The sequence below is a fragment of the Pimephales promelas genome, chromosome 23, assembly GCF_988280905.1.
Source record: "Pimephales promelas chromosome 23, fPimPro1.hap1.1, whole genome shotgun sequence".
In the NCBI taxonomy this organism is placed as follows: domain Eukaryota; kingdom Metazoa; phylum Chordata; class Actinopteri; order Cypriniformes; family Leuciscidae; genus Pimephales; species Pimephales promelas.
Window position 1 is genome coordinate 2836103 of NC_142791.1, and position 24526 is coordinate 2860628.

Here is a 24526-nt window from a genome sequence, read left to right on the forward strand (position 1 = left end):
AACTGAACCGAACCGCAGTTCAATGTTACGCCGGAAGTGATCGCTTGCGTGTGACGTCACTCAATATTTACACGGAGATTTCGGAAGTTTTACGTTTTACTAAACATATTTAGATATACCGAAATCGTCTTCCATTGCGGTTTCCCGTATATCTAAATATGTTTAGTGAAAGGTAAAACTTCCGAAATCTCTGTATAAACAAAGACGTGACACAGGCGTGCAAGCGATCACTTCCAGAGCATGCGCAGACCGAAGCGCCCGTGCCGTCAGATCATTTTGTCATGGCTATGATTACAAGAGGTAAAAACGCTATAAATACTGTTCGTTTTCTCACACAAACCGCTCGTTTCGTGTCTTAGGCCATCAATGTGTTCTTACATTTACGAGTCATTAAATCATGTTTAATTCGGACTTCTCTGTGCATGCTTTTTGGTGGACTCCAGTGTATGACTGATAGACAAGAACGGTTTGACTGAAAAATGTCAAAATTGAAACTACTGTGGAAACAAAGACACCTACATCTTGGATGCCCCTTGAGGTAAGATAAAACATACAGTACCAAAAATTCATTTCAAAGTGAACTATCCCTTTAATAACATTGAAAAGAAAGAGCGACAAAGAGATAAAAAGAGTGCTTACCTAGGAAGAGAGCATGAAGAAGCAGCGGCAGGTGTAAGGCCCAGTCTTCTCTCACGCTGTGGTCCACCACCATCTCCGTCATGAAGATCACAGCTATGTTGCACCTATCAGAATACAGCAAGAACAGTTTCGTGACGGCACCGACACACACAGATCAACGTCGACAGTACACCACTTCTCAGATTTGCAGGGACTCAACCGCTTTCCAGTTGTTCCAACTATTCATTTGATTGACTTACTGTGTCTCTGCTCATACTTCAGCTCCCTTAAATGACTAGATCTACAAGCTTTACAAATTAAAGATATTTTAGTATTTGTTTATAGAACAGGAAGGCTAATTCTTGTGGCCACAGGTTGTTTTTTCCTAAAAGTCTTTAAAGTAGGATGATATTGTGAGTTTTGATGGAGATCGAACGATCACGCTTGCGGGTCGATCATTAATGAATCCCCACAAATATTATTCTGACAATTGAGCTAATTTTTACTTGTTTGTAAAACGTGATCTGTGTGATTAATTGCAATCAACTTGCCAAGATACACATGGTAAATGGTAAAATGGTAAATGGACTGCATTTATATAGCGCCTTTATAGACCTAATGGCCACCAAAGCACTTTACAGTTTGCCTCACATTCACCCATTCATACACTCTTACATACACCGACGGTGTTTTATACACATGCATGCATGCAGGCAAAATAACATATCGTCCCTCATCGGGAGATTTAATAACATGTAAGACTGATCTGATCCAAGCCTGTATGAATAATTATTAATTATTAATTATGATATGCAAATTCCCCATGATCAGATCAACCTAGAGTCTTTACAGATTCCAAGACCAACCATCCCCTATTCAACATGTTCAATCTGCAAAAAGGAGAGGGGTAACACACTCATCCAACAAAACCCCACAAAGAGTGTGAATTGACCTTTCGGCTAAGAGATGTACATTTTCAGTAACTGCGTTCTTCTAATTATTTTTACAATTGACAATCTTTGTGAACAAATACAGTATTGCCCACTATTTCATGCCCTCTCTTTACCATGGATCCATGGATCACCAAATACAATTTAAGATCCATGAAATTGCAGACTGATCTCTTCATTTGGCTTGCGTATAACCAGACAGAATACGCAAAGGGAAGTTTTAAGCAGATATTCAATTCTCTTCATATTTTCAATAACTCATGGGTTTTGATGTATATCTTGCTGTTCAGATGTCAGGGTGAGTCTGCACAGATCTGATTAACTTGACAGATGGTTTATAAAAATCTCAAACATGTTGCTGTACCACCCTCTTATGCAAGCCTGACCGCCCATTCCTCCCTCCCGAAAAAATCACTGAACGTCATAAGGATGCTGTTGGAATCACTGTTGTCATGGTTACGGGACAACAGTTCCTCTCTTGTAAACAAAACAGAGCTGAGGGTAACTGCTGTAAAATGCCAGAGCAAACTAACACAAGTGAGTTTTATGGGATTCATCCGCTGGACATGAAGAAAAGAGACTTTGTAAAGATGACTTTATTGTACAAATGAATCCATGTGTCTTTGTAAATGTTTTCCAAGTCATGTATGTGTGAGGCATTTTTGCAGGAGGGTTGTAAAAGTTCAAAAGTGACTTTTCCTAAATCTTCTGTTCGAATAAGTCTGACTTGCAAAGGAAGCAAAGAGTAGATTAAAATGTTGGGCATTACCTGTGAAGGGGTCCCCGTGGGGTGATGGTCTCGGGCAGGTAGTCCACGAGCGGGGCCCAACAGCCTCCGTTTACGGGCATGGGAAGAGGCTGAGGTCTGTTGCTCTCCAATACACTGATCAGCCAGGCGGCATATGGAGGCAGAGGGTCATCTGCCAAAACACACAATTGGCATAATAAAAAAAAAATGTAGACATCATCGTAAAACAGAGTGATCAGGACCTCTTGTTTAGCAACACTGTACAACATTTGACCACAGAATGCTTTGATTACTTTCTGGTTGGTAAATCTCTTTAGTTTCACATACAGTTAACATTAAATCTGTAGTTGAATAAACTATGGAGAAACTATAGAAATATGGGAAATGCAAATAGTTGTATCAATTAAGTTACAAAAAAGAGCTATTAGACTCATTAATAAAGTAGAATATCGCGAACCAAATAATAAACTCTTTATTCAAAGTAATACCTTAAAATTTACAGATATTGTATATATAAAAATATTGGAAATAATGTATAGAGCACTTAATAAAAGTCTCCCGTCTGGTATTCAGAAGTTATATAAGTTAAGAGAGGGTAGATATATTTAAGAGGCCTGTTTATGTTTGAATGTGGAAAAGAAAGAAACAATATAAAATCTAGATGTGTCTCAGTTATGGGTGTGAAATTACGGAATTTACTAAAAGATGATTTGAAATTATGTACCTCTCTGTCTAGCTTTAAAAGATCTTTAAAACAGAAAATTGTTAATGAGTATTCAGTTAGTATGTAAATTTTGTTAATATTATGAAAAAAATGCATGTGCAGTAATGTATAAATAGGTATACTGTTTTTTTTTTTATAATTTATAATGCTGATTTGTACTTTTGATTTGCTTCAAAAAATCTTTAAAAAAGAAAATTGTTAATGAGTATTAAGTTAGTATGTAAATTTTGTTAATATTATGTTAAAAAATGTATGTGCAGTATTGTATAAATATGTATAATGTTTTTGTATAATTTAGAATACTGATTCTTCAGGTATATGGGTAAATAGGGTAGGCAAATATAAGCCTCGGATTCAACCTACTCCTCTTTTTGGTGGTTATTTCATTGTAAATTTACCACAAAAAAAAAAATAATCAAATAATCTATAATATAAATTAATCAGGAAAAAAAAAATCCTTCCTGCAAAATTCTACATTCATGTAGTAATATAATATTATTTTATCTTTATATTAATTTGAAAGAATTGTAAAAATTCTAAATAAACTGACAATCTATCATTTAAAAATGATGTAAAAAACAATTAATTGATTTTAATTCATTATTAAATTAAAGAGCAATTCCAGTCTTTCAATTCATATTCAATACATATCTGGTGTGAGGAGTCCAGTCAGATGATCATTTCTCTCCATTAGAGCTGCCATGACAGGTATGTAGAGGACAAAAGCTGACAGCTCCCACACCCAAATCACAAATAAATGCGCACAACTGGCTGACACACAAATAGGTGCAAGTACATACAGACAAAAGGATGCAATGTGACCTCAATTTCAGAAACAAATTCTTTAAAACGGAGTCTTAATGCTGTACTAAGCATGTATTTTTTGTAAATACAGTATGTGCTAAATAGTAAGACACATGTACAGATATCAGCTGTTAGAAATCTACAGCTGTAAAACAAAGAGTATTAATGTATTCTCAGCTACAGTACATGTGTCAGTGAGTGGATTGACAGCTGTGAACCATCTGTTGCTCTGAGGATTACTGACAGTAACCTATAAAGTCAGGAGGTGCACAGAGGGCTTGTGAATCAAAAAGTCATCCATAGATTTGTCCAAAATACAGGTCAGATGAAGAACTTACTCTTCTCCTCGTCGTAAGAACCTCCCGAGCTGTTGCTGTAACGTGATTCCAGACGGTTATGAGCCCGTGCTGCGTTGCTCAACCTGAGTAAATGTGTGCACAAATCACGTGTTAGGGAACATAGAATGCATATTGACTTAACATGTATTAACTGGCTGTTAAACAATCTAGTAGCTGCATTGTAAAGAAAGAAGCACCTCTCTACATTCTCTCTGGTGATCTTCGCCTCATCCGTTTCCTGGAAGTTTTCTTGCCCGGCCACTATTGTATTACTGCTAGACGTTGTGCCTTTGCAAACACACAAACGAAAAGTCAGAACCACACGTTTAGTTATGAGATTCACAGCATTGGAATGGATACAACCCAGGGTTCGCCAATAAAGATGGCACAAAGTCACAGAACTGTCACCGCTCTAGAACTACATTTGTGTTTAAACAAACCTCTTTGTTAATTTATAGAATTATTTATTTAATAATTGAATAGTGCATGCAATAATTTACAGATTATCGGCCATTATTATAAAAGTTGCATGGCGTAGCAAGAAATTTCATGTACACCAGTTTCATAAAAATGTAATTGAAAATGTCATCAGACCAAGTAAAAACTTTATTTCTAACACCGTGTCCTAACTACACGTGCCGTGACGCCGCGACACGTGATAAAAGGTATCTTTTCCATGTTAATCAGAGTTTTTGTCCTAACCAGACGCGACGGCGACACGCGAAGTTTAGAAACGGTTCCTATTTCTGCGACGTCGCGGCTGACAGAATGAAGAAATCACACTGGTTATGATCACACATTATTTATTTTTAGTTAAAAATAGGTCACTGTGCCACAAGCGATAACGGATAATTTACCTCAGATTTTGAAAGCATATAATAAATGAATTCTATGCAAACATACAACTGTACTTCATAATAAAATTATCAATGAGTATATTTTGTTAATGTTTTGATTTTTAATAATGTTATTTCTTGATTTGATTACGTCCTTACCCATTTCCAATGTGAATTCACCCACACGCTGTTCTGAATGGCTGTGATTTTTGAGTCACGTCGCGTATAGTGTGGACAGACACACTTAACTCCTTGCAGATATAGTGCACTCAAATGCCATACACTATATAGGGATTAGTGAATGAGTGAACGAGTGAGCGGTTTCAGACACAGCTTTACTGTCGCTGGAATTTTATCGCGTCGCGTGTAGTTAGGACACGGTGTAAGGTGACGTAGTTACGCGTCACTACATGAACTTACTATAGAAATAACAATAAATGAATGCAATTACAAGTAATTAACCCTAAACCAAAAATAACTGTAACTCAACAGTAAGCATATGAAGTTAATTAATATTACTCAGTAGTTAATTGAGTAAGTACAAGCAACCAAAATCAGTACTACTGGCAGACATAAACCCTATTGTTAAGTCCTGTAACCTGTGGATAACCAGTAGTACCACAGTCAGTAGACCATTTTAAAAAAGGTCTTATTTAGAAAAAGCTACTTTTAATCTAGAATTTCACTTTTTATGTTCTCTTATTCTTGCTTTAGCACTTTGAGATCTGTTCGCAAATGAAAAGTGCTTTATAAATAAAATGTATTATTATTATTAGAAGTAGTAATGGGAAAATCAACAAGGCATTTCCAAGTGGGGGATCATATGTGCCTCACCTGAGGCCACAACCGAAGTCTTGTTGCTGGCAGCAAAGCGGTAAAACGGTGGGTTGTCACAGTGAAGAACCACTGGGTTTACCGGGTCTGTCTGCTGAAGCTCGAAGAGCAGCTCCTCCATGGTCTGAATGGTGTTATTCCGACACAGATATATCACCACTTTCTTAATCTAAAAACAGTTAGAGACAAATTTAGTCCATTACATAGATCTAATAAAATGGCCATGTGGGTCACGAGTAGGGTTGGGTATCGTTTGAATTTGAACGATTCTGATTCCGATTCCGATTCCTTGTTTCGATTCCGGTTCCTAACGATTCTCGATTCCGATTCTTTTAAGAGGCAGGGTCAAAAAAGTTTAGCTAACCTTGCTAACCAACGGTCTTTCTGAAGGAAATAATCCTTTCTGAAGGAAATACTCCTTCTGTAAAAATACTCCTTCTGTCACAATATTTGCATTTTGTCGAGATTTCGTTATTTTTAGAAAAGCGAAGCCACACTTTGGATCGCCGACGTAAGGTACTCGTGTTCGACTCGCGCGGTTATGCCAACACTTCCGGTAGACGCTTCTTCGTTGGTGTTGTTCAGCGGTTTCTTCTTCCGCTCGGCGGTCTGTGAATATCGAAACTAGGAATCGAAATTTTAACTTTTGAACGATTCCGGGAAAAACGAAAAGTTAGTCTCGGTTCCAATCGATACTCGATTCTCGATACCCAACCCTAGTTAAGAGTGTCTGTGTGTGTGTGTTTTCCTTACATATGGCAGCAGTGTGGTGTCGCTGCTGACTCCACACAAGCTTATGAGGAACTGCAGCGTTATTCTCAAGTTGTTACTCCACTTGTCATTGGACACAATAGCATTCCAGGCGTTCTCCATCTCAGGACCAGGGACTTCATCTCCATACTGATAAAAAAACAACAACAACAACAATAACATCTTATGTCTGGTTCAGATTACAAGATTTTTTTTTGTCTGTTAGTCGCTGACAATAGTCACTGTGTCAGATTACGCGATTTTGACTCCTAAAATCTTGTCGTGTCATGGACAAGACACATGTCAGACTACACGTTGCTTCCTGACCAGTCATCGAGAAGGCGAAACTGGTAGCGAGTGACTTCCGAAAACAAACAATGGATGAAGTGGTGAGTGTTGTATTGGCTGTCCTGTGTTCAGAAAAAAGTAAAAAAGAAAACCCGACAATGGACACGTTCCTGGATTGCTCGAAGAGGACAGTACGGGCTGTCAATCCTCCAAAGAGAACTTGAGGTAAAAATATTGTTTTCTTATATATTTTTACTTTTAGTTTTGAACGTTAGCACCATCGTCTCTCTTTCGTTTCGCCATTTTTGAAAGTTGTGTACGGAAAAGCTTCTGTGCTCCTATTGGTCAACCTCATACATGTGGCGGACCCGTCATGGACGGCCGTTAAAAAAATTAAACATGCTATGCTATGTCTTTTTGCCGTGATGTCATGAAGCATCGCAGGCGCGACGTAGGTTGTCGCCCACTATGACACACTATACGAGATGATACGATCGAATCTTGCGTCCCGACGCCCATTGTCGTTTACGAATCCTCACGACACCCTACGACGTCAAACGGATCGTGCCAAAATCGGGCTAAAACCGTGTAATCTGAACCAGGCATTAGTTGGCTGTAGAACCTTTAAAGGGGCAATTCTGTACACTTTTACAGCATTTTATGTTTTCCCTAAAGTTATAGACCATTTTGCAAGATGTAAACAACACTGGTCCAGAAACACTTCCTGTTTCAGTTTGTAACTGTTTCTTTATTTCACATGTAAAGAAAACATCTTAAAGATGTTTGTTTAACTTTTTTGATTCAGTTTTAAATGTTCTGTTGGTTGTATTTTATCCCAGCTTTTATGTAGTGTTAAAAAACTGAAACAGGAAGTGCTTCTGGACCAGTGTTGTTTACATCTTGCGAAATGGTCTATATAAGACTATGAGACAGTCTAGGACAAACAACTGAGATATTAAAGAGATCTAATTTGTGACTTCTCTTTTGTAATGGCTCGAGCCATCACAAAACTGGTATAGCCGCAGCGCCTCTAACCTTTGCTGTCATGAACATGAGGTTGTTTAGGACGAGTGAGGTGGCCTGCAGAGAGCCCCAGCCGTTGCCCTTGAGCCTGTGGGTGATTCCCAGGTTGTCGGCCTGCTCACGGGCCTCTTCCTCCGGGGTGCTTGGGCTGGAGCTGGGGGGGAGCAGTCCTGTGTCCACCAGCTCTATGTTGCTCAGCCACGGCAACAGATAGGTCAGCATGATCTGTCTGCCGTTAGGGTGAGTGGTGGGGAACCTTTGGCTGACCTCTGCGTGTGAGAAATGATTGTGGAGGGGAAAAAAAGCAGGCAGGATTAGCATTAGTACAATAACAGAGCACGCCTGGCCCAGCCCATTCTTTTACACGTAGGTGTTTATTTGTTTTTAGTAGGGCAACACTTTGGTGACACATCCAAACTTGTGGCTAAAAGGTATTCCTTGTAAAGCGTGAGAAAGTGTGTCACACACACAGACACGCACACCTTACCAGAGAAGAGAGGCAGAGTGAGTTCAGGATACATGCAGGCCAGCTGGTTTGAGAGCTGGAAGAGAGAGACGCTGTATAGCGGCGGTAAAGGACCATGTGTGCCATACAGGATATTTCCAGTTTTCTGCCCCACAATCCTCTTTGAGTAAACAGACAATTTGGACTCCAGAACCTGAGAGACAAAGAAAAGAGAAAAGAAAATTCAACTCTATTTCATTGTTTCTCTCAAAAATTGTGATTATGAATTAACAGCTTTCATGGAGCTAGTCATTTATTTATTTTTGGAATAAGAACTTGTATGATTACTTTCTAACACATGGAACAAAAAATGCTTTCAGCCACTGAAAATACAGGAAAGACAAGTAAAGATCTGAGCTACTGGCTTGAATGAACCAGCACAAACAAGACAAAAAAAAAGGTTAGGTACCTGCATAAGCTGCATGGATATCTCATAAATCTCTCTGCTTGTGTCAGATGACTTAAACAGCACCAGATTTAAGAGGGTCACAATGTCACATGGATAATTCCTGAAAAGTAAGAAAAAATACAGATTAAAAAAAATGATTATGATGTAAATCTTGACCTTTCATGAAGGGTGACCATGGCAGTGATGAAGGTTCTGGTTACCTGCTACCGCACACAGTAGCAATAGCTTTAAAGCATCCGGAAGCGAGCTGGTATGACCCAGTGAAGCAGCGATCCACAGCCCAGTTAAACAGATTCACCTGATCTGGGTTTAGTTCCAGGAGCAAGATGACAACCTCACAGCCAAGCCGATGCACCTGCAGTCCAGGCCAAAGATATAAACACGAGTGTTTAAAAGTGTGCTTTTCACATAATTAAATCCCAATTAAAGTTTATCCATCCTGCTAGTCATTAAAGGGTTATTTCACTCAAAAATTTCAATTCTGTTCAATAATGTCGTTGCAAACCAATAACACTTCCGTTCATCTTCGGAACACAAATGAGGATCTTTTTCATGAAACCAGAGAGCTTTCTATCTCTCCATTGACAGCCTACGCAACTACCACTTTAAAGCACCAGAAAGGTATTAAAGAGATCCATGTAACTCCAGTGTTTTAAGTGATGCTAGTGCATTGTTTGAGCCAAAAAAAACCAAAACATAATTTATGACTTTATCTCCAATGTGTGTGTTCACGCAACAACGTCTACTCTCGCTTCAAAACAACATGCATGCTTCGTTTTGCTCTCATGAACGTGCGAGCGCATACGTGTGGTCGGCATTGTCTTTACAGCGCTTAAGTCTGCTCCTGTTGTCGTGTCAACACAAAATGCTTGCATCGTGTTCTTGTGAACGTGCGTTGAGAAAAAATTTACAAAAGTAAATAAAGTTGTAAATGATGATATGTCACTTCATAAAATTGAGGTTAAATCACTGGAGATGGATTACTTTAATGATGTCTTTACTACCTTTCTGGGGCTTGAAAGTGGTAGTTGCTTAGTTGTCAATGGAGAGACCGAAATCTCTCAGATTTCATTAAAAAGATCTTCATTTGTGTTCCGGTTTGGAATGACATGAGTGTGAGTAATTGAAGTAACACTTTAAACCTTAATAGCAGGTCTAAACAAATAAGATTACTCATTATTTGAATGTTTGACAACCCAGAACCAATAAAGTCAATAAAGCAGAAAATAAAACAAAATATGTTCTTAGGCCAATCCTGACAGGCTTGTTGGTTTAGTTTTAATGACAAGTATTAAACCTGATGCAGGTATTAAAAGCAGCTATAAAATTTAAAACAGGAAGCCTGTTCAGCATCAACAGGTTAAGACAAGGACTACAACCGACACCTTTCTAGCAATAAAAAAAAAAGTGCATGTATACCCGGAGATCATGGCAGGCTAAGATATTGTCCAGCCACTTGTAGAGGTATCCGTCTGTAGAAAGGCCCACGTTATCGAACACAGGGCCACAACACAGTACCGCTGACATAGCCTGAGGACAAGCAATGTACACACACAAACACACCATTACATCAAAGGCAATCCCATATACACAAGAGAGACTTTATACACAAGCTTCTTCTGTCTAAAAGCCCTGATCCATTGTAACACACAGAATTGGATTTTCACGCCTGCCAACTGCGTGGCTGTTTGGACAAAGAGGGTATAGAGAGCTTGGGGGATTTTCTGTATACAGGTACTTCTGTATAAAGCTTACAGGTACTTTCCAGATTGGATTTCAAATTTTTCCACTTGATTTAGTGGCGCTGACATGACTGGATCATTTCATCCGTCCAAGGAAACTGTGATGGCAAATTCTGTTCTCCATTATGAGACATGTATAAATGCCAAATATAAGGAAATGAGGTATTTTTGGCTAAAATGCCTTTATGGTGAATTTTTTTTATCCAGGTTTACCTTCAAAGCGCAATACTGGTAGCGTGTGATCTGGTGGTTGCGGTCACTGTAGCGGTCCAGAGGTGTGAACATGACACTGAAGGGTCCGGCCCACTGGCTGAAGAGAATGAAGAGGTGATGTCTCAAGCTCTGCTGCGGGAACAATAACCGCCTGTTGTGGACTAAAGAGAAAAACACAAACGAGATTTGAGGATCTAACATGCTTTGACGTTTTGTCAAGCACGGACATTTTTAGAAAGGATTTGAAGACTTATTTATTTCATCAAGCTTTTGACATTTGAGTAGCTCCTAAAATTGTGAGTGATTTGTGGTTTGATTATCTGGGTGTCATGTCTTGACGTAATTTTATGTCTCTGTGTATTATTTATTGCCTGTGGACAGCACTTTGGTCCATTTTAATGGTTTTGAAAGTGCTTTTATAAATAAAAGTTGAGTTGAGTTGAGTCATACAAACAAGAATTAATGGTTTTACAGTGTGAAATGTGTTTGGACATGCAAATCTACATTTATTTTAAAAATACAGTAAAATTTAAAATTACTGTTTTCTGTTCATTTATTTTAAAATCTTATATATTCCTATGATGACAAGGCTGAATTAATTTTCAGCAGTCATTAGTACTCCAGTCTTTAGTGTCATGTGATCCTTTAGAAATCATTCTAATGCACTGAGTATCAATATTGAAAACAGTTGTGCTCCTTAATATTTTTGTGGAAACCATATATATATATATATATATATGAAGAGTTCAGATGCAAAAGCCTCTAAGTGCCATTTGAAATTTTCTTCTAGAATGATAATTTTTATCAAGCTTGTATATTTAAGTTCAGTGATTTCACTTAAATGGCAATGATAATTACCTATTAATTGTTATTTAAGTGAAATTACTGAACTTAAATATACAAGTTTGATAAAAATCATCATTAAAGAAGAAAATTTCAAATGGCATTTAGAGGCTTTTGCATCTGAACTCTTCATACATATATATATTATAATTTTTTGAAGAATAGAAAGTTCAAAAGAGCAGCATTTATTTAAACTAGAAATCTTTTGCAACAGTACAGAGTTAATGTCTTTACTCTCACTTTTGATCAATTTAATGCTCCCTGTATTCATTTCCTACATTTGGTATCAAATAACGGTAGTTTATGTGTACAATGAAAAATTAAAAGTAATTATAGTTATTTATTATTAAATTATAATACTGTTATAATTTATAACACAATTGATTGAATTAAGGGTCAGATCAAGTAGAAATAGCTCTTTAAAGAATCATCTGTGTACATTTGTCCATTTACTTTATAAAGATAAACAACTTGTAAAATAAACTCCCCTTTTAACAGGTAAATACTGTCATATTTATTTATATAAAATGCTAATATTCGTCCCATATTTTACAGGATGTGAACATCCTGAATAGCCCTGCATCACAGCTTTTGATTTGCGAGCTGGCTGTGACGCAGGGCTTTCGATGGGCTTGCGTAGGCTACTTGTGTGTTGTGCTTTGCAGGTCTGAGGGTTTTCTTGGTCAGTCAGCGCGTATTAATCAGAGCCTGCACAGTTCTATTCATAGCTCTGATCCTGGGCCTTAAATGAGTGACTCACTCAGTGTTGGAGCCTATTGAGCCTTTGAAGGGGCGGTGTGTTTGGATAACCTTAGACTCTGAGACCCGTGTATCAATGGCTCTATTATATCAGCTAACATATCTCACCTGCTCTAATTTGGTATTCAGGAGTACACTTCAGAGTATTCTGAGAATTCATTATACATTGGGAATGATCATTGAGATGCTAATGGAGAAAAGTGATATAGTAACTTAGGGATATTCAAAGTATTTGCTCTATGTTTTTAATGTACAGTCTTACCTGGAACACACTGGATGAGGTTTGCCACCATGCCACTGAAATGAGCTCTCATGTCTTTCAAAATATCCAGCTCTTTGTCATTCTCTGCTTCTAAGAGCATCCGGGTCAGATCAACATACTCCAGGAAAAGGGCTCCTAGAGCCAGGGAATCTCGCTCCAACGCCCCATTAGTGCTGCAGGGAAGAAGAGAAAAACAGGTGCTTTTTACAAGACTTTCTCTTTCCTAATTCAACAGAGGTCACAGATTCACTTTGTTTTGAAAGAAGATCAGTTTAAAAAGTTAAACCCAGGATTTGACTTCATAAGTCCACAAAACCAGTGAGTGGGATCAGTGGACAAGTTCACCTGTCACTGATGACCCCTGAGTCAGCAAGAAGCTCAAAGATACGCAGCAGCTGCAGCCGGAGCAGATCCCTCCGCTCTCGACGCTTTTTATTCTACAGAGACAGAGATAGGGGCCATTTAAATCTAAAAACTGCACTATAGACACAACAATACACATAATGTTATCATGGGGGTTTACAAATTCACAAACTCTCACCTCAGGCCTCCTCTCCAGAGCTTCTTTCATAAGAGGATGGAGTTCTTCCACCAGCTCCCTAATCAAACACACGAGAAACAGTCATGAGACACCCGCAGGATGAAAGTAACAGAAATATTTCCATAAACATGCTTTTTGCTCAAAATCCTGAAGTAAATCAGGATTTTCCTGCAATAACTGGAATAATGTTGCTATGAATTCATATCTGACAAAAAAAAATTCTAAATTAAAATCCATACTTCTAGGGATTGACATTTAAAATTATATAAAATAACCTGTGCTGAGTGTTTTTTTATTATTTTATATACTATTATGTTATTTTTTTAATGTTTTGAATCATTTTATAATTTCAGAATTCATTTTAATCATTTTTAGTCATTTTGTTATGTGCTTTTGTGGTTTGTATTAGTTTTTTATATTTCTTTTTATTTTATTTGAACTTAAACTGATTTATTTCAGTAAGCAACTCATTTTATGCTTATGTATTTCATCTAATATTTATATTTAATTTTTTTATTACAGAAAATGATTTTAATAGTTTTAGTTAACAATAATAGCTTCAGTGAACCACTAGAACCTGTACACGTGTCCTCTACTAAGTAACGGCACACGTCAGAATGGAATGACAGTCATCTCTGCTATTTTGTTTGACACACACATTATTTGCTCTTTTCACGTGGTGTTCTCAAACACCTCACATTTTTCACAGCTCCCTCAGTGTGTGTGGCAAAAGTCAAGTGTAGCTGCCAGAATGCTTTGATAAATTTGGCCTTGGTTAAGGAAATAATACAAACTCTGAAAATCAGCTGTTTTTTGGAGTAGAATTATGCTAAATAGCTCATAAAGTGAGAAAGAGGCATGTTTATTAAAAACAATACCTGAACACAAGGGAGTTTGTTCGCCCAAAGCCGAGGACCAGAGACTCTGTGATCTCTAAACTTTCCGATCTCATGAGGGGAACCAGCTGTTTCAGGAGCCATGCCACTGATGGTGTGCCTATCACCTGATCAGAAACACATACATGTACAACTCAAGACATCACAGTTCTTTAATTTTCCAAATCATCACTGTACTACTATGGGGACGCACCTTGTTGTCATACGTGACACTGCCATCAGGTGTGGTAGCCATAATCTCAGGGGTGGAGGCTCTCAGGTGACCCGGACTCATGATGCTGGGTTTGGCAACACCGAGGCACAATATCAGGTAATTCCTCCACAGCGTCACATAGCCATCGGCCGGGCCTGGCGTGCTGGTCTTTTTGGCGTAAACGGGACTGCTAAAAAAAGTGTACCAGAGAAAGGGAAATTCTTGAATGTCTGTTTTACACCCCAATATTCGTGAAAAAACAACAAAAACTACTATAAACCAGACGTTTTAAAAAGGATAGTTCACTTTGAAATGGATTTTTGGTATGTTTTATATAAGATGCATCCAAGATGTAGGTGTCTTTGTTTCCACAGTAGTTTCAATTTTGATATTTTTAGGTCAAACCGTTCGTGTCTGTCAGTCATATAATGGAGGTCTATGGTCACCACCTCAAAGAGCATGCACAGAGAAGTCCAAATTAAACATGATTTAATGACTCGTAAATGTAAGTACACATTGATGGCCTAAGACACGAAACGAGTGGTTTGTGTGAGAAAACAAACAGTATTTACATCGTTTTTACCTCAGCCACATCCAACATTGAGGACTGGTAACAACATGCCATTGGTAACAAGAGGTAAAAACGATATAAATACTGTTCGTTTTCTCACACAAACCGCTCATTTCGTGTCTTAGGCCATCAATGTGTACTTACATTTACGAGTCATTAAATCATGTTTAATTTGGACTTCTCTGTGCATGCTCTTTGAGGTGGTGACCATAGACCTCCATTATATGACTGACAGACAAGAACGGTTTGACCGAAAAATCTCAAAATTGAAACTACTGTGGAAACAAAGACACCTACATCTTGGATGCCCTTGAGGTAAGATAAAACATACCAAACATTCATTTCAACGTGAACTTTCCCTTTAAGAGTAAAGATGATTGAAAAACTCACTTTGGGTCAACAAGTGGCATAAGCAGCTGTAGGCGAGTGAAGGCGTAAGGCCAGGCATAGCTGAGTGCCGTTGGGCAGTGTTTAGGGAGGTGCTCTGGCCTAAGGAAGCTATAAAGGCAGAGCACCCAGGGATCCTTCACCGAATGGGCGAAGATCCACACGTGAGAGGGACTCTTTACATCATAGTGGCTGTTAACCAGGCGGGCGTTCCACTCTACCAGCCACTGCAGGTCCACGTGATGACTCATGGGCAGGGTAGCCTACACAGAACACAGGTTTTAATAGCTGAACTTGAGCAAGCATGCATGAGTGTTATGACTTTAAAGACAGACATTAGCCAAATGAATTCTATAAAACTCTTACATTACATTTACACTTATTCATTTAGCTGACGCTTTTATCCAAAAGCGACTTACAATTGCTATATATGTCAGAGGTCACATGCCTCTGGAGCAACTAGGGGTTAAGTGTCTTGCTCAGGGACACATTGGTGTCTCCCAGTGGATTCGAACCCGGGTCTCTCACACCAAAGGCATGTGTCTTATCCACTGCGCCATCATCACCCACTAACTCTTGTGGCACAAACATATGGATACACAAACAGAAACACATCCGGAGGTTTATTAGGGAATGCTTACAGAGTCAGAGACAGCCACATGGACGAAACTGTCCAGCACGCTGGGGGCCAATTGGTCCATAACCTCGATCATGGACTTATCGTCATCCTGAGAGCAGAATCACATGACAGTCACAAGCTTTGTGTTGAATAATGTTTAGGTTACACACTAACAGGTCTAGTACTGATTAGCATAGCATCTGAATTAATCATAAACATGAGCATGCAACTGGTCACATGACATCAAATTCAGTCAATAAGCTTTAGTTCAACCAAATGTTTAAATAATTTCCAAGTATAAAACTAACTTCTCCAACAACAATAATGGCAAAAGAGAAACTCTTTTATTCTATTCTATTCTATTTTATTCTATTGTATTATTACTATTCTATTCTATGTACTATTCAATTATTCTATTGTACTCGGTTGTATTCTATCATTTTCTATTATCATGTCTCTTTCTATTCTATTTCCTTTGTTCTATTTGTTTTTAGTCCATTCTATCTATCGAATTTTATATATATATATATAATTGATTTTTCTTTCCCCTTACTCTTTTCTATTGTTCTTTCTCTTTTCGATCATGTTGTCTTCTATTCTATATTATACTATTCTATATTATATTCTGTCTTTTTCAATTCTATATTCTTCTATTCTATGCTATATTCCTCTTTCTTCTACTATTTTTCTTGACTTTCTATTCTACCAGAATCTGTTCTAATATATTCTGTCTTTTTTATTATATCTTATTTTATTCTATTCTGTCTTTTTCTATTCTATGTTATCGTTTTCTTTTCAATTCTGTCTGTTTCTGTTCTTCCTTTTTCTGTTATATTCTGTCTCTATGCCATCTTTTTATTTGTAATTCGATTGTGTTTTTTTATTCTTTCAGATTCTACTCTATTCTGTCTTTTTCAATTATATCTTATTTTACTCTACCTTGTCCTACGTAATTCTGTTTAGTTTAGTTTGTGTTTCTGGCATAATCTGCTCCAGACACAGCAGCCTGTCTCACCTCGGCTTGTCCGATGGCTGTAAACAGGCAGCGTATCTCTCGGAGGACGGACACAGCCAGTTTGCGAGTGCTGGTCTGGCAGGAGCACAGCAGCAGCAGGGCCAGACCCTCCACAGCGTGCAGCACCGTGGAGTGAGGACTGCGATCGGGTGCCAGTCTGGAGCTCCCGCTGCTCTGAGATCCCATCTAAGGTCAACATATATACACACATACACATGATCATACAATTTCATGTACAATTACACATACAATTTCTCACTCCAACTTAAACATCACGTCCATTCAAAATGTTTAACAAACACTCTTCTTGTTCGGGCTTCAGTTGCCGGGATTATTCGCGAATTGCATCCCATATCTCCATAACCTAAAATTTCCCTAACCTAAAATACAATCTTAAACTCTACGTCACGGCTCTCAGCCCGCCTTCTGTTCGTTGATTGGCCGGCTGTTTTCAGGAAAACTGAGAGATAGGTCGCTCTCTCAGACTGAGTACAGAAGCAAAGTGAAATTGAGCAGAAGTACAAAGGCTAGATCATCTCCCAAAATCCATTTACATTGGATAAGTGTGTATAGCCATTAAAGAGAAAAATTGATGCCGATACCTCAGCCGAGCGTTTTCCAGGCGCCTGTATCGCCAGCCTCCACTGTGTCAGGAAATGCAGCAGCAGTTTAACGGAAGAGTCCTGCAGGCCCTGCTGGGTGTCCTGCACCTCACGCAGCAGAAAGTTCGTGTAGCCGAACAGCACGTCCTCTCGCCAGTCGGAGAAGTCCAGCAGCAGACTCTGCAGGGAATTCTGGGCAATGAGTCTGAGTTCATCATCCATGTGCACCGTCAGCCTGCAGAATGCAAAAAGACAAATAATCAATTACAGCTTCTCTTATGTTTTTAATGCACCGTGTGTTGTTTATGCACGGTGAAACTCACCTGGCCAAGAGATCGATGAGCTCAATTTTGGACATGCCATCCGGCAGGATACGTGGAATGGCCGCAACACACGTCCGGAACAAGTCAATCTTCGGTTTTCTCTCACCCCTGACCCGAGAGAAGGGATGAGGTGAGAAAAAGTAAACAACGAGAGAGACAGAGTACAGAGAATGTCAGACTGTCTAAACAGGGTGTGTGTGCTGAACGTGACTCATAAGTTGTCTGGCTGTGAGCGTTTCCTTCACCCACTCATGTCACGCTCTGAGATAATTAATAAGTGTTGACAGGTCCCAAAAAACTGTTTACGTGATCATGTCTTCGGGCTCCTTGTTGAGCATCTGGGCATTGGTGAGCATCATGCAGCGGCCCACCTCCTTATCCAAGTGCCTCAGGATGTTATCGATGGATTTCCTGACCTGGGAGTAATACAGTGCCATACCTGCAGAGAACAACCCAGACTATGAAAAACTGCAAAACGAACAAAAACGCCAAACACAAACAGGCAGGTGTTTGTAAAAGCGAAGTGCCCTGACCTATCAGTTTTGCTTCCTCCTCAGTTAGAGTTTTGCTGAGGTAGGTTTTTTTCTTCTTCAGTGTGTTCCCAGAAGGCAAAGTGGCCCCTGTGTTTGGCATGGGTGGTTCACCATCTTTCTGCTGCAGGTTATCGGCTATGACGAGGAACGCTCTCAGGGCGATGTTCATTCTCTAGACAAACAAAAAATGCATTTCCTCATCGCATTGGGTTACATGTGTTTGTATGGGTTCAAACACAATTCTATTTTTATCATTCTATAATTATTAATAGGTGGTATTAATAATGAGTTTTATATAAAACGTGTGTGCTTGAGCATTACCTCTGGGTTTAAACTGAAAGCTTTGGCTGATTTCCCAACACTCAGCAGATCACATATTATTTCTTTCATAGCAAAATCCAGTCTTTCCTATATCAAGAAAAGAAACAAAGATTATGTTACTTGATAAGTGTACAATTGCAGGAGCTGCAAAAAGGCACAGGAAAAATATTTTCTCAAACCTGGGCAATGAACTGAATTATCTTGACAAAGATGTTGAGGGGCATGTCTCTGGGAACGACGCTCCGTGAACCCTTGGGGAACAGTGTTGATATGATTGAGGTGAGGCGGCTGGAATGGATAAAAATATAAAAATGTCATATTAATGGATGTCAATCAGAATCAGAATCAAATTCCTTATCATTACTGTCAGTGCCATGCATTTAAAATGAAATCCATTATATTTCTTATATTAGAAATAGATTTCTTAAATCACGTTTGTATGTTTTAGTTTTACAATATGCTACCTTTGTGTTGCAGTGTTGCTTTCACATTTGATTCGGATCATGTAGACCCACAGCAGCCGATAGAGAGATTCAAGTGCCACCCGGGCCATTTTGTGGTCTTTGTTCTGCAAGAAAAGCACTTTATATTGAAATTTCCTGTCATGCATCTTATCAATTATGATCACCAAATGAGTGCATTTTTTATACTTCTGTGTAATTTCCATTAATTCCACCTGTTTGCTTTCCAATTAAAAAAAATATCTAAACATTTTTAAAACAGGATAAATTTACTTAGAATATATACAAAAATATCAAGTGTAATGATGCAGCAAGGACGAAGCAGAGAGAAAATCCAAATGCAAGTGCTCTTTTAATAAAGTAAGCAGGTCATGCAAAGGAACATGGAGACCGCTACAAGCAACATCAACCAACAACAACTGAAGCACAGAGGTTTAAATACACAGACAAACTAGCTAAACAAGATAACAAGGGGGTGGGGCTAATTAGAAACACCTGGAGGGACTAATAAACAAGAAAAACTACATAGGACTACAAAACATGGGACAGAACAGGAAATAACAAAAGTCCACACAAGACAGGAATCATGGCATTAAGACTAATAATAATTTCAGAGAACACATCTTGATTTAAGTTTTGTAACCTTTTTTCTTATTACAGGCATACATGTAATCAAAATGTTTATGATGAATATATAAGATATATATACAAAATAAAATATATTTATATTATTTTTAATATTTTAATATAATAAAAAATATCTTATTATAAGGGTGTTTAGATAGTTTTACTGGCAAGAGTATTTTTTCCCCCTGAAAATGTACCATCTTTTTTCCCTTCTAATCTTCTTCTTTTTAAATCTGATCTATTCTTTCATGTTTGGTTGTTCGATTTCCTTTGACTTTTAAACAAATGTGGGCACTGCAACAAACAGGATCTTTTTCCTGCAGTGCAGGTCAAAACCTTAATTACATAACAAGTCAGCAGACCTCTGCAAGTTCAACATGACGACTGACTGAGAGATAACAGAAATCAGATAACGCTGAAATTAAACCATTCTCACAGACACAGTTTCTGCTAAGATATTATGCAATCATGGTTGTTGTTCATATGCACCTCCTTTCTAATGTCCAGACTAATTTAATGGGCTCTATGCACGGCGCGTTTCCGGTGAAGGATGCTCGATAACTTCCGCCGATCGTAGAGTCCAATGCAATACCGAGAATTTATATTGAATTTTATACTCCATGGTTATACTAAAGAAACGTTAGTCACAAAAACAGATAAAACAGACACCCCTCGTTGTGTTTATGCTTCTTTTCAAAATTATATTAAATAAACATAATTATATATAAAATTACATCTAAACATAATGTACATTTCGTTTCAAAGACGGGAGGACAGTAAATTTTGAAGACTCTGCCATAATCCTCCGCTTTAATCTCCACAACCGGAAATGGACGAGCATCCTTGCGTCAAATGCGGAATTTATGCGTGCATATAGCCCATTCCACCTCTCTCACACCCCCACACAGGTCAAAGACTGAAGTGCTGAGCACAAAATGTACAATGAGATGTTAAAGCTAATGATAAAGGATTCTGCTATCCTACAGGCCATCCCTTCAAGCAAACAAAACATTCCTGCAATCTGCTGCCCTCCCTCTGCATTTTGCACATTTTTAACAGCTATTTGCTTCTAACTGCTGCCACTTTAAATATTTGTGCACTTGACTGATGGGCTCACATGATGCTAACGCAACCCCCTTGCACAACAAAACTGCATTCCTTTTGGCACGTTATCTGCTGTTATTTGCTGATCTATGAAAGCTGTGTCATACAAGCTTTGTAGATCTCAAATACTCACTTTCAGGTTGGACAAGCAGTTGTTGAGGAAAACGTGCCATCTGTTTAGAAAGATTTGCTTCTGGCTCACACACAGAAGACACGTTACCAATGGATACAGAGCCTACAAAAGAAAATAAGCAAGTCAATGGGTACATTATATGTGTTTAACAAGAATTATGTAATTCAATGACTGAGCAAAGAACAAAATATTCAATCTTTCTTTCCCCAAGACCCAATTAGACATTTTGTGTTTACTTGAAATACTGGTAAAATACATTCCAGGATATTATAAACCCTGGTAGGCACAAATCCAATCAAAAATACCACAGTTCTTTTTTTTTTTTTACTACAAATGAAACTTAAAATGAAAGAATAAAATGTTAAAAAAACGAATGAAAGTTAAAACTCTCATCAAAAAAGTAATTAGCATATGGCATAAACATAAAACTAAACAATAGTTTTAATAGTGTAAAATAATTACACCAACTGTGTTAGTTTGCATAAACTATGGTTGCATTAAAAAATGTTGCTAAGGAAATGCTTTTAATAATTTAATTTCATGTAAATTGTTAAAAAAAACCCTGCACATTATATTTGGGATCCAAACCTTGCTCTCAAAAATATTTTAGAAAGCACTTTCCTCTTTCCTGTCACAATAATTTTGCACTTGAGTTGTTTTCTTTAAGTTGGATTGTAAACAATTTAAATGGCAAAATTTTTAACGAGGGTGTAAAAAGGCACACACGTCACCCAACTATTGTGTGCCACTGTGTAAAATCAAAAGTTGCAACGTTAAGGCGTGAAAGATATTTGAAACATCCCAGACAGCGGAAAAAAACGTCAGCTAAGAGCCAATTACTGTAGATGCATCTCATTGCTCTCGAGCATGAAGAAAGAGAGGGGAAGACTTGCCAGAGAGTGTTTCTTCCTGGATGACAGGTCCAAAGTTGTGTCGTAAAGGGTTTCCACAAAATTTCTCAAACAGGGCACATTCACCTCATTCTTCACCGTCTGAAGAGAAACGGGAAACAGTTTGGACAAGATCCACATTATTACATTAATATTCAAATGTACGTATTTGGTAAGCTTTTCTTACTCAAACAAATTAAAATTAAAGCCAAGTTCACACTACATGATTTTAAGCCCGATTTAAGCCCAATAGGCTTTATGTCGAGCGTCACGTGACCAAACCACGAAAACCAAATCGCATCCGCTTGTCAGAGAAAGTGTTAACGGCCGTAAGACCTGACTACGATATCTATGGATTTTTAAGGTAATCAGCTAACCTACCTAGTTCACTTTGTTATTGGCGTTTTATTCCATTTAAATATCTAAACGTTACTGTGAAGAAGAAAAACTATAAACTGTTTAAATATCAATCTGCACATGTGAGGGACATTGGTATGCTAATCTTTGCTCGCTCCTTCTAAGTTATCTTGAGTAAAACCGCAAAAAATGTCATGAAGCACATACAAAAGACCTGGACCGGAAGCGATGCGACCTGTTTCACAGAATGCGGAAGTAAGTTGTGCATAAAGCCTATTTGCAAATCGTTGAGCTCTCAGGGTGTTATCACGTGCAAATCGTGGGGTATTAGCGGGCGATGAACGCTCGCCAATCTGTTAGTGTGAAAGAGCTACAACGCATCAAAGATGCTCACAGACGCGTCGCCGAGCCCAGAAAAATAACTAGCTGTCGCACGACTCAACCTCACGTGATGTCATGAGCTACAGCCAATCAGAGCAAGGCATGGGTTGAGGTCACTGGGTAAATCTTATTTTTTCTTTTTTTGCATTTTTTTTCTCAGAGCAAATCATCAGTTTGCAGCACTGGTTTCTGTCTGATGTCCATTTTCGTGTGTTGTGTTCTTCGTCTTTATCGCTGGGTATTGGCACGCGTGCTGTTTCGCGTCATTTCCGGTTCGTTTTGTCGTGTGATTTTTCGTGACAAAACGTGGTTTGTAGATAAGATAGAATCATTGGGTGACAGTTGTTGTCAACTCATGTAGTGCGTTACCTCCTGTTGCGGATCAATCACGTTGTGTCGTGTGGTGTGAACAGCTCAACAACTTGAACACTCCTGATTTCACTGAGAGATCCTGAGCGCACAGTTTAGCCGACGTTTTAAAATCATGTAGTGTGAACTAAGCTTTAGCGAATGAATGAAAACAAACATTTAAATATTTCAAATATTTAGTTTGGCGGTGCTCACTGCAGCAGATCTCTCAGAGACGGCTGTACTTACCGCGGCTACTGGGACGAGAATCTCCACAAAGAGTCCAGCCATAGAATGTTTAATGTCCTTATCTTTCACCTCCAAGAAATACTGAGCACACTCCTATAAACATATAACAGTTTTTTAAGTCTTTTTGAAAACTAAGAGAGAGAGAGATTTTCTTTATATAGACCATTTCACAAGATGTAAACAACACTGGTCCAGAAGCACTTCCTGTTTCAGTTTTTTAACACTACATAAAAGCTGGGATAAAATACAACCAACAGAACATTTAAAACTGAATCAAAAAGTTAAACAAACATCTTTAAGATTTTTTCTTTACATGTGAAATAAAGAAACAGTTACAAACTGAAACAGGAAGTGCTTCTGGACCAGTGTTGTTTACATCTTGTGAAATGGTCTATAATTGTGTATGTTGTTTGTCAAATAAAGTAGAACACTGAAGTAATTGTTGCATTGTGTACCTGCATAAACTGGAAAGACGCTTCGAAATCTTCCACTGGGTACATCTTAATGCGGAAGAACTTGACCCCCATAATGAGGCTGATAGTGCTTTGGACCACATATGGGCTCTGCTCTTTCTGCCTGAGCTCCTTCAACTCTGAGATGAACTTCTTCCTCACTGCAGGAAACCTGGGGAGATTGGGAAAGAGGGATATTTATAAAAAATAATAAAACTTATGGAAGAGTTTCGGTTTGAATCCCATCATTTTGCAATGGCTTACATATACAGTATATCTATATATCTGCATTGCAAATTCCTCATTTGTAAGTTGTGTTGGATACAATAATCTCTTGAATAAATAAATGTTAATATATGCTGAAGCTGAAAGACGGTATACAAACATGTGTATATTGTTTTATACAGCATTACACTTAGGACAGATCGATAAAATCTCAATTTACTCAACTGAATATATACTGACTTTTAAAGCCACTTGTTGTCTATAAATGCTTTACCTGTCTGTCTTTAAATTATCCTCCTTTGATGGCTTTTCTCAGGATGCATGATATTTGCGACAATTAATTATTATGAATTAAATTAATTCAGTTAAATAATGATGGGAAGTCCAAAGCTGCGTCCGAAATTGAATACTTCCCTATAGTATGCGAAAAACAGTACGCGAGCAGAGTAGTATGTCCGAAATCATAGAATTCGGAAAACAGTTGGGCGAAAAGTACCCGGATGACGATTTCAGAGTTTAAATTCACCAAATTCCAGGACTTGGACGTGTTTCATGTGCACGTGTGTGTTAGGGAGTGTTTGTGAGTTCGTTCTGACAGAGAAAGAGATCTTCAGCCCTATATTTAGAAAGGCATCTGGAGGGGGGAATAGGG

General features: G+C 38.2%; 1 protein-coding gene across 8 annotated transcripts in view; it reads right to left on the reverse strand.

Annotated features, from left to right (window-relative positions):
- Window positions 1-24526, reverse strand: part of fryb (FRY microtubule binding protein b) — a 76075-nt gene that overhangs the window by 23031 nt on the left and 28518 nt on the right. For 7 of the 8 annotated variants that reach the window (XM_089126545.1, XM_089126544.1, XM_089126541.1 and 4 more), the window contains exons 8-38: window positions 23653-23821; window positions 23198-23290; window positions 21866-21964; window positions 20973-21074; window positions 19112-19215; window positions 18827-18935; window positions 18648-18734; window positions 18327-18498; window positions 18100-18232; window positions 17794-17901; window positions 17471-17705; window positions 16869-17054; window positions 15876-15962; window positions 15238-15497; window positions 14277-14466; window positions 14066-14190; window positions 13188-13245; window positions 12992-13083; window positions 12647-12819; window positions 10783-10943; window positions 10247-10357; window positions 9028-9182; window positions 8828-8927; window positions 8401-8572; window positions 7926-8182; window positions 6606-6752; window positions 5853-6021; window positions 4380-4470; window positions 4183-4265; window positions 2338-2488; window positions 640-743 (exon numbers count right to left, since the gene is read on the reverse strand). In XM_089126545.1, the coding sequence (XP_088982671.1) occupies window positions 640-743; window positions 2338-2488; window positions 4183-4265; window positions 4380-4470; window positions 5853-6021; window positions 6606-6752; window positions 7926-8182; window positions 8401-8572; window positions 8828-8927; window positions 9028-9182; window positions 10247-10357; window positions 10783-10943; window positions 12647-12819; window positions 12992-13083; window positions 13188-13245; window positions 14066-14190; window positions 14277-14466; window positions 15238-15497; window positions 15876-15962; window positions 16869-17054; window positions 17471-17705; window positions 17794-17901; window positions 18100-18232; window positions 18327-18498; window positions 18648-18734; window positions 18827-18935; window positions 19112-19215; window positions 20973-21074; window positions 21866-21964; window positions 23198-23290; window positions 23653-23821 (4283 nt within the window). The remainder of the gene's footprint in view (window positions 1-639; window positions 744-2337; window positions 2489-4182; window positions 4266-4379; window positions 4471-5852; window positions 6022-6605; window positions 6753-7925; window positions 8183-8400; window positions 8573-8827; window positions 8928-9027; window positions 9183-10246; window positions 10358-10782; window positions 10944-12646; window positions 12820-12991; window positions 13084-13187; window positions 13246-14065; window positions 14191-14276; window positions 14467-15237; window positions 15498-15875; window positions 15963-16868; window positions 17055-17470; window positions 17706-17793; window positions 17902-18099; window positions 18233-18326; window positions 18499-18647; window positions 18735-18826; window positions 18936-19111; window positions 19216-20972; window positions 21075-21865; window positions 21965-23197; window positions 23291-23652; window positions 23822-24526) is intronic. The other variant, XM_089126540.1, reaches the window with a different exon arrangement.